The following is a 13,659-nucleotide window of genomic DNA, read 5'->3' as shown; positions in this document are numbered from 1 at the left end:
AGGTATGGTTTCAGCAGGACGGAGCCACCTCTCACACAGCTCAGATTTCGGTTATTTACAAGAAGTCGTCGCTGAACGATTCACATTATTTCCAGGTTAGTTGAATCAACTCATCTAGTGAACGATATAAATCTTTAAAATACTCTTATCCTCTTGTTACTTGTGGGCCATCCCAAACCCCGACCTCCACCCCTAAGAGCGCCGGTCCTTATATACCCGTCAGTCAAGGCCTTCTGACAAATAAAAGCAATTGACAATAGATATTTCAGTCATGACAACCTCATAAAATATCTTATCAATTGAATAATCGATCTTGCTACGTACAACATAATTATATTATATTATTATATTATTACCCATTTCAGCGAGTACTGACGACCACTGCAAAATACGATAATTTGGTCCAGGGAGTATTCTCTTTTGGCACAAGGATGATTTATGTAACATGTTTCTAAATTATTAGTCTTTTAAATACCGGTACATTCTTTAATAAATCACTGAAAAACAAATGTGAATATAGGAAGTGGAGTGAGTACGAAATTATTATTTTTTGGCGCATCATTTTTACGTAAATAACGAAAAATAAAAAGGGATTATTAGAAAGTAAGTACACTGCGTTTGTCAAATGCGCATCACCATGCTTTCGAAAAGGCACTTTTAAGTGCCCGACACCCCGCTTTTTTTCATCATGTGCTACAAATCAGATCATCATCGGGGCTTGCAGCCCCGATACCCCGCTTTTTTCATCATGTGCTACATGTCGGATCATCATTGGGGCTTGCAGCCCCGATACCCCGCTAATTCCATCATGTGCTACACGTCAGATCATCATCGGGGCTTGCAGCCCCGATACCCCGCTTTTTTCATCATGTGCTACATGTCGGATCATCATCGGGGCTTGCAGCCCCGATACCCCGCTTTCTACGTCATGTGTTACACGTCGGATCATCATCGGGGCTTGCAGCCCCGATACCCCGCTTTCTACGTCATGTGTTACACGTCGGATCATCATCGGGGCTTGCAGCCCCGATACCCCGCTTTCTACGTCATGTGTTACACGTCGGATCATCATCGGGGCTTGCAGCCCCGATACCCCGCTTTTTACATCATGTGCTACACATCGGATCATCATCGGGGCTTGGAGCCCCGATACCCTGCTTTTTACATCATGTGCTACACGTCGGATCATCATCGAGGCTTGTAGCCCCGATACCCCACTTTTTACATCATGTGCTACACGTAGGATCATCATCAGGGCTTGCAGCCCCAATACCCCGCTTGCTACGTGCAAAACAATTATATTATATTATTACCCATTTCAGCGAGTACTGACGACCACTGCAAAATACGATAATTTGGTCCAGGGAGCATTCTCTTATGGCACAAGGATGATTTATGTAACATGTTTCTAAATGCTACGTACAACATTATTTTATTATATTATTATTACCCATTTCAGCGAGTACTGACGACCACTGCAAAATACGACAGTTTGGTCCAGGGAGCATTCTCTTTTGGCACAAGGATGATTTATGTAACATGTTTCTAAATTATTAGTCTTTTAAATACCAGTACATTCTTTAATAAATCACTGAAAAACAAATGTGAATACATAGGATGTGGAGTGAGTACGAAATTATTATTATTTTTTATTTTTTGGCGCATCATTTTTACGTAAATAACGACAAATAAAAACTAACATGCCACATAACATTATTTTAAGAAATACAAGAAACAAGCATGAACAATATTCACCGTTCTTAATGTTCGGGGGTTAGAAAAAAAACCGTATGGAATAGAAATTACATACAAATGTGCATGTAATAAACAATAAGCAAACCATCTTCGATTAATAATTCCAAAACAACGTGAATATAGCGTGGATTGTGTAGGAAAATAATTTCTTATAAGTTGCTCCCAATGTGCATCATTGTTAACTTATGAAAACAAATGAAAATTAACATGGCATATAAACACTATTTGAAGAAAGATAGGAGATATTAAGTAATATTCATCGTTCTTAATGATCTTCGGATGGAAAATAACAATGAAATATGTCTAAAATAGAAATTACATACAGGTGAGCATATATAAAACAGTAAGTAGAATTATTTATTTGATTAATAAGCTTAAATTACTCCAGGTTTAGTGTGTTGTGTAACAATAGACAATGGAATCGTTCACAGAAGTGAACTATAAATGATGTGAATCGTTCAGTGCATCCATCTTGTTGTGTAACAATACCCTAGAAGTGAACTATAAACGGTGTGAATCGTTCAGCGACGACTTCTTACAAATAACCCAGATTTCTCTCCAAGTCCTGAGACATGTTTCCCGGACGCTTAATTTCTTCACGTGGCGACGTCCCCTGGCCAGCACGATCACCAGACCTTGCATCCTGCGATTTTTTTCTATGGATCTTAAGGCTGAGGTATTCAAACATCGGCCGAGGACTTTGCCAGACCTAAGAAATGCAATACAGGAAGAAATTGGTCTTATTCCTCAAGAAATGCTAGTTAGAGTGATGCAGAATTTTCGAAGTCACATTCAACAATGCATTGATAGTGAAGGACACCACTTGAGAGAAACGTTATTCAAAAAATGAAAAATTCCCACTTTTAAGATACCATTCATATTAGTAAAGTTTCCTTATTTTGATCCATCTGTTTTTTTTATTTAAACTTTAAATTAGGGAGGATGTTTTGCTGCACCCTTTATTAAAAAATGACAGTAAATTTCTAAATGAAGCTAAATCAGTTTCAAAATATAAAAGTGTCGTTCAAAATCAGATATTAAGACACAAAAATGTGAGTGTGTACAACGGTTGTATATGTAATCATTTAATATGTATTTTTTTTAATAGAAATTAAAAAATGTCGATAAAATCTTCTCATGCTATGTGCCTCCAATCAACTCTGTTCCACTCCTTGGATTTCCATTTTCTAACATCCATTACAGCAAGATCCCCTTCTATACACTCCATCTTGTTCTTGGCCGGTCTTTTCTTCTCCTTGAATGAAGTCTGTTTTTACACATTCTGCAATCCTCCATTCGCTCAAGATGTCCTAACTATTTTAATCTTTGAGACTTAATAAATCTAACAATATCCTAGCTTTGCACCATATCTTTAAATTAGTACGTATTCTCCGTTTCTACCCACCATTATATTTACAGATCCAACAACTCTGCTAAAAATCCTACGTTTATGGCATAGAAAGCTCGATTTCCATCTTGCATTTCTTCTTTGATCAAATCAGTCATTTCCCCCCCCCCCCGTTGTTGATAACTCTATAGCATCTATTAGATGCTTTATGGTTGTGCTAACAGATGGAGTTCCTTGTCAACAATGTGACGCTGAAACGTGTGTTCAGGTTACTGAACAGCGACAGTCCTGATGTATTTTTATATTTTGATGATTGGTTAATTAATATTAACCCAGCACACTCATAATCATACAAATTTCCAGACTCTAGACACCCAGGGAATTCCTCTTCTTCAAGAAAAATTCACCGTGAGCCAAACCTGGGAATCGAACCTAGGACCTCCTGATCTGGAAGCCAGCATGCTGACTAACAGACCACGGAGGCAGTCATCAACCATCTTGTTTTAATTAAATTACGGTACCTAGATAAGTGAAACAGAAGACACTTTCAAATGTTTTCCATTCATAACCAGTTTCCGAGGGGCTCTTGCTGAAGAAGAGACTATAAGATATTTGGCTCACTGTAGGAGTTACAAAAAGAGACAGGAAACAGAAGAAAACGTTGAATCAAATCATTTTATTATCAATTGTCTTCAAATAAAGAGTCATCGCAAGTCATGTAAACATTACGAAATACTGTATATATACGTACATCCAGGATTATTATATAAAGAAAAAAAAATTCCGTTGAAGAAACACAGTTCGTGAAGTATTGTCTTTTATTAATAAGGAATGTTAAAAATTCGTAGTCTCAAAAGTTTAAAACATACTACTTTCAACATCACAATATATATACACCTATAATCGAAGAGAAAAACGTCGTTCCAGGAACTTTGAATATCCGAATGTAGTGGAATGATATGCCAGAAATGAAAATGTCACATTTCAAGGCACTTCGAGCAGGAGGTGATTGGATCTCCCTTCTCATAGATCATCTATTGTTGCTTCATTGTCACTGCAAATAAAGCATACAATTCAGCACCAGTCATTTTCATTTCTTACACCAGGGTTGCCATATTTAAAAGTGAAAATCCGGGACACTTTACTATCATCTTACGCTATTCAAAATGAAAAAGGGGCAAAAAATACATTAACTTCCTTGTATTAGATGGTGTAGTAAATATAAAATTACCTAAAACTTAAAAAATATATATATATTTATATCAAAGGACAGTGAAACCTCTCATTTACGGACGTCGAAAGGACGTAACAATCTTTCCGCATCTGGGAGGTGTCGTTTATTGCGAGGGAAGATCCCCAATCTAACAGTGATTTTATAATATGCATTATGTATCCCTTCACGCTTTAAATGAAATGTATTACTGTAGTTTAATTCTAAATACAGTACACTGTACTATAGTAAATTCTTTGCAACTTTGAACGACAGTAGATAAGACCGAAAAAGGAAAGTACAGTACTGTGCCATGCAATTTTATTCTAAGTTTACAGTTATGCAGTACTGTAATTTACAGTTTTCAACTTAACCTTTACGTTCAGGTGCCATGTCTCTCGAAACAGAACAACTGATTGAAGTGAAGAGAATAATCCTACTAACCCTATCATGTGTTGAATACAATTTCACGATCGCGGAAACCTTGGACCCATCAGAGAGGTTAAATTTTATTTTGTTTATCCACTCACTTCCAGCTAACAAGGGTAGCCAGCTGGGCTAGTGGTAGCCTACGAGATCCTTATTGTCTTCTTTCATGTTAAGGAATTTCTGTACAGTTTCAAAACTAAATTTTTCATTTTTGTAACACATTAGGTCTTGAAATTCAAGGCCTGTCCACAGTCAGAAGGTAAAGCAAGCTTTAGGACTGTGAAACAGCCGTCCTTGTCCGTTTCTGAGAGTGTCCGTAAACGAGAGTTAAATTTATCATTATTTCTATATAATTTCAGTTGGGACATAAAAATCTGTCCGTATATGAGGAGTGTCCCTATCGTGGGGGTGTCTGTAAGAGGTTTCACTGTAGTACTTAACCAATAAAGGTTTGATGTTGGCTATATTGTTATAAATAAACAAAAACTCACATTACTGAGATGTTTCAGCTCCGTTTCCTTCATCCTGGGTCCGTGTTAGGAGTAGTTTCTTGAATAAAGGATTTGTTGAAGTAATTTTTGTCTTTAGGCCTAAGTATTTTCTGTATTTATTGTTCTTTGGTAATATAAAATAAAAAATATAATTTTATTCTTGGCATTGTTGTGGACAAGGTTCTAAAATTTCCAAGGAATTTAGCAGAAGGCAATATTGTTAATAAAACGAATTTCAAATGAAAACAGGGAGTAATACCAACAATAGTAATCAGACTCATACTTGAACAAAACGATTTGTCCCTGACATATCAATGAAACAGATGCTTCATTGAGTATGAACCTAGTTGAATCACGAACTTCATTCGAATGTTGTAAGCATCACCCAATTATAATTATTTTTAACCCTTTTGAGCAGGCAGACTCATAAATTGAAGAGAATAAAATCGTGTAAAAAAATGGAATGCTAATTTTTATTTTATTTGTTTGCTGAAAACTGGAGCATTTATGCATCCTGAGAATTATTTTTGGGACACCAGGACGCAGCTCTTGATTCCAATACAGTCTCAGAAAATCCTAGATAAATGGTAACCCTTGCTTACAAATGTAATTTGCATGCCAGTGCTCCTGTTCAGTTCGAAGCACAGTTTTGGTTCTACAAATAGTTTTTCGTATTTCCTTTATTGCTGACAAATTACAAAAGATGCCTTTCAGCTTCCTTTCTTTAAGGAAATAGTTTTACTAACGGTGTTATTCCCAAGAAACTAGTTCGATTAATTAGAATGAGTCTCAGTGAAACGTACAGCAGAGTTCGTATAGGTCAGTTTCTGTCAGATGCGTTTCCAATTCACTGTGGGCTAAAGCAGGGAGATGCACTATCACCTTTACTTTTTAACTTTGCTGTAGAATATGCCATTAGGAAAGTCCAGGATAACAGAGAGGGCTTGGAATTGAACAGGTTACATCAGCTGCTTGTCTATGCAGATGACGTGAATATGTTAGGAGAAAATCCACAAACAATTAGGGAAAATACGGGAATTTTACTTGAAGCAAGTGAAGAGATAGGTTTGGAAGTAAATCTCAAAAAGACAAAGTATATGATTATGTTTCTTGACCAGAATATTGTACGAAATGGAAATATAAAAATTGGAAATCTTTGAACAGGTAAAAATATTCAAATATCTTGGAGCAACAGTAACAAATATAAATAATACTCGAGAGGAAATTAAACGCAGAATAAATATGGGAAATGCCTGTTATTATTCGGTTGAGAAGCTTTTGTCATCCAGTCTGCTCTCAAAAAACTTGAAAGTTAGAATTTATAAAACAGTTATGTTACCGGTTGTTCTGTATGGTTGTGAAACTTGGACTCTCACTTTGAGAGCAAAACAGAGATTAAGGGTGTTTGAGAATAAGGTGTTTCGGAAAATATTTGGGGCTAAGAGGGTTGAAGGTACAGGAGAATGGAGAAAGTTACACAACACAGAACTGCACTCATTGTATTCTTCCCCTGACATAATTAGGAACATTAAATCCAGACGTTTGAGTTGGGCAGGGCATATAGCACGTATGGGCGAATCCAGAAATGCATATAGAGTGTTAGTTGGAAGACCGGAGGGAAAAAGACCTTTAGGGAGACCGAGACGTAGATTGAAAGATAACATTAAAATGGATTTGAGGGAGGTGGGGTATGATGATAGAGACTGGATTGATCTTGCACAGGATAGGGACCGCTGGCGGGCTTATGTGACGGAGGCAATGAACCTCTGGGTTCCTTAAAAGCCATAAGTATGTATGTATGTATGTATGTATGTATGTATGTATGTATTTATTCACACTGCCAATGGGTAAATAGGCCTACCCGGTGGCAGTGGTAAGTATGTATGTATGTGTTATGTATGCCTGTCTGTCTGTTTGTCTGTATGTTTGCTACCTTTTCACTGGATAATGACTGAACACATTTCTATGAAAATTAGTATGCAATAAATACAACTTTGAAAATGATTCAGAAGCAAACGACTTACAACTTATAATAAGCTAATTATTCACTAAGTAATAACAAAGCTGTATTTGAAAACATAGATTTAAGTCAATAACATATAACAAGTGCAGCAAAGCACACAGGTATGGCTAGTAGTAAATAGAACTGTATCTAACCCACTTACAATCGAGAATTGTTATAATCACAACCAACCTTCATGAACTCTAAAATAGATTAATATATAATTCTGCCAGTATATATACTTGTCTTTTTGAAAGATGGGACATGACAGTTAAGCGGCCAAGCTTGGAACTACAGTGCTATGTTGCCAATATGGACTACCACGCTGCCAGCTGATGGAAGCTAGCAATTGATGTTAAGATGGCTGACGTTAAAACATTCATTCACAATTGACGAGAAGGTAAGAAAACAATACAAAAATCGACAGAGAATCAAAAACGAAACGTACCAATGCTAACACTGTGTGCACAATAAATGTCACAAAGAAAGTTATTAAGCACTCGCCACGTGGGAAAGGTAAGTTTGGCAACTCAACTGTTGTTACCATAGCAACAGGCCTACCACGCTATGTGACATTCAGTTATTCTTCCGATCGCAACGCTCCTGTCATGTCCCATCTTTCAAAAAAACAAGTATAGGTGTATATATTTATATAAGAAATTTAAAAGCCATTCTTTTTTTATATATAGCACAGTCTAATTTTTAACATCCACCAATTAGATATCCACCAAAATTTAAAAGCCATTCTTTTTTATATATATAGCACAGTCTAATTTTTAACATCCACCAATTAGATATCCACCAAAATTTAAAAGCCATTCTTTTTTATATATATAGCACAGTCTAATTTTTAACATCCACTAAAATCTACAGTCTGGGGTCATAGCCCAGGTTGGTCCTTGTAAATATGCCCCTGAGTAGACCTACTTAAAGTTGGCTGTTCATGATTTCAACAAGTGTGGAGTGGCATATGCAAGGCAATTCCTTGTATTACACTGCTTATTGTGCTTACCACTCCTATTCTGTAATGATACTTGTAGCTGAATGGCCGTGCTCTTGTACAAGTACAGCACACAGCACTGTGAACTTAAACCGAGGTATGGTACAGATGATGATGATAGGCCTATGTGAATTAATGATGGCAAAATGAGTCTGAGGTTCAACGTCGAAAGTTACCCGGTAATTCTGCTTCAATTGGTTGAGGAAAAACCCCGACAAAAACCCCAACCACGTAACTTATCCCAACTCAAATTATTGTTTCACAGTAGCCTCCATTTATAGATCACCAAGTGGATCTTTGAAAACATTTCTTGAGAATCTTGAAATCCTATTGCACTCGTTAAAAAACAACAATAAACCATTAATTTTATGTAGCGATTTCAATATAGATTTTTCAGAAAACAATAGTGCAGCTTCTGATTTCAGATCACTGATTCATTCATTTAACTTAATAGAAACTATAGATTCCCCCACATGTATAACTCCTACATCACAGACATGCCTGGATCAAATAGTTATTGATAATGATTTCTACCCATTCTCAGCAGAAAATATAAAAATGGGAATTTCAGGCCATAATGCTACATTTTTACATATAAAATTACAAGTAAATGCTGAACCTAAAGCTAGTAATAAGTCCGTCAGCTATAAAAGATCATTTAATGAGTCAAATATAGAATACTTTAAATCTATGCTCCTAAAAGAAGACTGGTCTGATGTGTTTAACAAAACAGATGTAAATGAAAAATCAGTGGAATTCATTAACACTGTAACACATTATTTCAACATCGCATTTCCAATTAAAAAAATTATTCTTTCAAACAAAATGAATAAATAAAAAAATTGGATAACGAAAGGAATCATAATTTCTTGTAAAAGGAAAAGACAATTGCACAATATATGTCAATATACAAATGATTTAAATCTCAAACTATATTATAAAACATATTGTAACATCCTAAAAAAAGTAATCCATAATGCAAAATTAAATTACAATCAGGACTTCATTTTGAGAGCAGAAAATAAAAGTAAAGCAATTTGGGATGTGGTAAAAAGGGAAACCGGGAAAAAATCAGACACAGCAAAAGTCAATATTGAATTATTAAACAATGGTAGCTTAATTAAGAGTCCACATAAATTAGCTGAAGTGTTTAATAACTACTTTGCAAATGTTACGCAAACCTTAGAACCTGCACCAACAAGGAATCCACAGCCAACCTTTCAACATACAGGGAATAAAAGTACAATTTTTTAAAAACCAGTAACCACAGAAGAAATTCACAAAATAATGGGAAACCTAAAATGTAGCCTGGCATCTGGAATTGACGAAATCCCAGATGCAGTAATAAAAGCTTGTAATCATCTTCTAGCTCTGCCAATGACAGACATCTGTAATTTATTCTTCGTCACTGGTAAATTTCCAGAGATCTTTAAAGTAGCAAAAGTTTGCCCAATTTTTAAGAAGGGAGTTAAACAAAATATTGAGAACTATAGGCCTATATCCCTATTATCTGGGTTCTCGAAAGTCCTTGAAAAGGTTATGTACAACAGATTAGTCTCATTCCTAGAATATAATAATATACTGTCAAATTCTCAGTTTGGTTTTAGAAAAGGTAAATGAATCAATAATGCTGTAATATCGTTTATCGAATCAATCCTCAATGCTAAAAACAATAAAGAACAAACCGTTGGACTTTTCCTGGACCTTAGCAAAGCATTTGACATGGTTAATCATTAAATTCTAATCTGGAAACTACAACAATTTGGCATAAGGGGATTATCAGGGAACTGGTTCATCTCGTACTTAAGCAATAGGGAACAGGTTGTACAAACTGGCTCAGTAAAATCAAAATCCGTTCCTATGCCCCATGGTGTCCCTCAAGGCTCAATTCTTGGTCCAATATTATTTCTCCTATACATAAATGATCTCCCGTTAAATATAACTGAAGGGAAAACTGTCTTATTTGCAGATGACACAAACATAATACTGAGTGATAATAAGGAAGAGAACTTGCAAATGAAAATTAATGCAACATCAACGAAACTAGACAAGTGGCTAGCAAATAATAAGCTTAAATTAAATGTAAATAAAACTGTCTATGTATCTTTCAATCAATATCCAACTGACCAGATTCACATAGTTCTTAGTAATACCATAATTAAGGAAGTAGAATGCTCTAAATTTTTAGGTATATGGATAGATTCCAGTCTAACATGGGAAAAGCATATACAACATCTGACTGAGAAGCTGAGTCGCTTATGTTATGCTTTTCGAGTCCTTGCGAAGATATCACCCATGGAACTTTTAATATCAGTCTATTTTGGATATGTTCATTCAGTACTATCATATGGCATTATTACCTGGGGATCTTCACCAAAAGTGACACAAGTCCTCAAATTGCAGAAAAGAATACTCAAAATCATTAAAAAAGTTCCTATTCGGACTGAAAGTATAAAAATTTTCAGAGAACTAAAAATCTTACCTGTACCCTGCATATATATTTTAGAAACAGTGTGCTTTATTCATCAAAACATAGATTCCTTTAAAACAAATTCAACATATCATGAGTATAACACCAGAACATCCCAAAACATACATCTGAATTACCACAGGCTTACCAGAAGTCTTAACAGCATATCACATAGAGGCAGCAATTTATATAATAAACTTCCACAGAAAATCAAAGAACTTAACATAAGAAAATTAAAAAAAAGAGGTAAAGAACATTTTATTGACACATATGCCATTTTGCACAAATGAATATCTAAATTTAAAATTTTAGAATTTAACGTTTCTTGATACTGCCCTTGACCATTTATGTTTCAGGTAACTCAGAGTTGAAGAAAAGACAGGGAAAAGCAAAAAGAGAAGATACTAGATAGAACAGTGGAGACTGAAAATTAGGCTTGTCCTATAATATTAAACTGTTAAATTTATTTAGAATTAAGTCTATTTTTGTATTATATTGTATTTTATGTCATTTTTCTTGTGTACTGACGACGCCATGAATGCTTGTAATTCTATTCGGCTAATAAAGATCTAATCTAATCTAATCTAATCTAATCTAATCTAACCAGAATGTGAACCCGGATTTGCTCATTTCAGTCAGATGTGCTAACTGTTACTCCACAGCAGTGGACTAAAAGGGGTTGGGGACAACTGGCCACAGAGGCAACTCGCCACATAATAGAAATTCGTATCAAAAACAATTAGCCACACATTAAAATTCAAGGCAATACTCAAATTCGCAACAATTTATAATATATTTCTATGGTAACACAAGACAAATTCAGAAGCTGTAAACTAATTAGGAACTATGGCGGAAGAAATTCGCTTCACAAAATCAGAAAGAGGCTCTGACAAATTAATATATTTTGGCTACATGCACACGAGACTTAGAGAAAATAAGAATGGAGTTGTTTGGCGCTGTGACACGCGTGGCGGGTGTAATGCAACAGTCACGTTATCAGAAGATGGAAGCAGTGTCGTCAAAGAACCATCCGAACACAAGAATCATTCTGCAGACTGGGGAAGGATTAAGGCAAAAGAATGTGTAGAGAACATGAAGGCAAGGGCGGGGACTTCCCGAGAACCAACGTCTGTCATTATTCAAAATGAGTTACAGCATATTGCAAGTGAAGTCAATGTGAATCTACCGAAGAAACCATCTATTAAAAAACCTGTGCGCCGTGCCAGGAAGCTGCACCAACCACCTGAACCAAGGAATATTGACGAACTGAACGTTATAGCCGACAGATACACTAAGACTGTACAAGGAGAAAGCTGGTTTTAGTATTTTGAATCGGAGAACAATGTGAAATTTATCATATTTGCCACTAATTCACATTTAAATAAATTGTTACGTCCCATTTTTGGACAATGGACAGTGTGGCAAATTGTCTATCTGTGGCGAATTGTCCCTATTACCAATTTTCTGTGGCCAATTGTCTGGAACCGGACTAAAAGGGGAACATAATTATGGATCATCCATAAGTTATAGGCTAGTAGGCCTACATTTAATATACAAGTGTGAATGAATGAGAAATGATAACTTATGACACAGTTAATTTATTTTTTAACACTGCAGAGAATCCCACAAACCATTTCAAACAAAAAAATTTTCAATTTAAGTAGACATACTTATTTCCTTCCAATTATGATCATTACACAATACGTATACCGGTACTAAACCAAATTGGATCTACGCTGAAGGGAACACATCCTGTTTGATGTCATAGGATTTATCACGCAAGTACCTCTCTCTATACGCGAGTCCATGTGCACCGGTAGAACTGTAGTCTTCGAAATGCTCTTGCGCCAACATTTCTGGCTTGAATTTCTTAATCAAGTAAATCCAGCAATCCTCTACGGTGTCATCAGCAGTCAATTTTACTTTTCCAATTTCTCTTACGTAGAAAGATGGATGGTCTTCCAGAATGTCTAAATGCTGCAGCATGGTCTCATCTACTTGGTACAATTCCCCGACAACATTCTGAAATATCAAATTTACTGAACGGTATAAAATATAAAAAACGTTAATAAATCCTATATTAATTTAAGGGAAGAAACGAACTTACGTGTCCTCGTCCTGGTGCATCTAAGAGAAATGGTATATTATATTTCGTACCAATGATCAAAGGGTACTTTTCTACTGTTTTTGCAACTCCAACAAATTTGGATAATCCTTTACTTTTGTCCATAATCCAGTAATGATTTGGCTCTCCTCGTTTTAGGGTGCCATATACGAATACCTTATGAAAAGACATGACTTACCGGTATATCACGATATACTCTCATGTACTTTCACCTAACCTATAAAACTGCGCGATAACGAGCATTTAATGAATAATATCATTAAATTAGCAGATAAGATTACATAACAACTGTTTATAGTGCAAATATCATGTGTTGTTATACTGCAAAACAAAAACCATACTAAAAGTACGAAGAAAAGTTATATAACATAATATCTTCTGTTGCATCCAAAAAAATGACATTTCTTACGACATGGATCGGCGAACGGCGTAGAGATGACGTAATTTCTGAAGACTCAAGACGGCAATTCCGCGGTCTATTGAAAATAATCTCTTTGCTTGGAAGAGGTTTTTTTTTCATTATTTTAGTAGGTAATTTTACGACGCTTTATCAACATCTTCGGTTATTTGGCGTCTGAATGAGATGGACGTGATGCCAGTGAAATGAGTTAGGGATCCAGCACAGAAAGTTACCCAGCATTTTCTCATATTGGGTTGAGGGAAAACCCCGGAACAAACCTCTACCAGGTAACTTGTCTCGACCGAGAATCGAATCCGGGCCACCTGGTTTCTTGGCCAGACGCGCTAACCGTTACTTCACAGGTGTGGACTGAAGGATATATTATAGTAGTATAATAATAAGGCGATTGTTATTAAATAATCCAGTAAA

General features: G+C 35.8%; 1 protein-coding gene across 2 annotated transcripts; it reads right to left on the bottom strand.

Moving 5' to 3' along the window:
- Window positions 1-3,760: 3,760 nt before the first annotated feature.
- On the bottom strand, window positions 3,761-13,274 carry LOC138706727 (putative gamma-glutamylcyclotransferase CG2811). Of its 2 annotated transcripts, XM_069836356.1 has the most exons (3): window positions 12,813-13,274; window positions 12,492-12,727; window positions 3,761-4,157 (listed from the first exon to the last, which is right to left on the bottom strand). In XM_069836356.1, the coding sequence occupies exons 1-3, from the start codon at window positions 12,999-13,001 to the stop codon at window positions 4,127-4,129; spliced, it is 456 nt and encodes a 151-aa protein (XP_069692457.1). In that variant the 5' UTR covers window positions 13,002-13,274; the 3' UTR covers window positions 3,761-4,126. The 2 variants fall into 2 exon arrangements, with proteins under 2 accessions (XP_069692457.1, XP_069692456.1); XM_069836355.1 differs by lacking the exon at window positions 3,761-4,157 and having other exon boundaries at window positions 12,284-12,727; window positions 12,813-13,273.
- Between the last annotated feature and the right edge of the window lie 385 nt (window positions 13,275-13,659).

Source organism: Periplaneta americana, chromosome 9 (genome assembly GCF_040183065.1).
Source record: "Periplaneta americana isolate PAMFEO1 chromosome 9, P.americana_PAMFEO1_priV1, whole genome shotgun sequence".
NCBI classification, from domain to species: domain Eukaryota; kingdom Metazoa; phylum Arthropoda; class Insecta; order Blattodea; family Blattidae; genus Periplaneta; species Periplaneta americana.
This window is presented reverse-complemented; position numbering and strand designations above follow the sequence as displayed.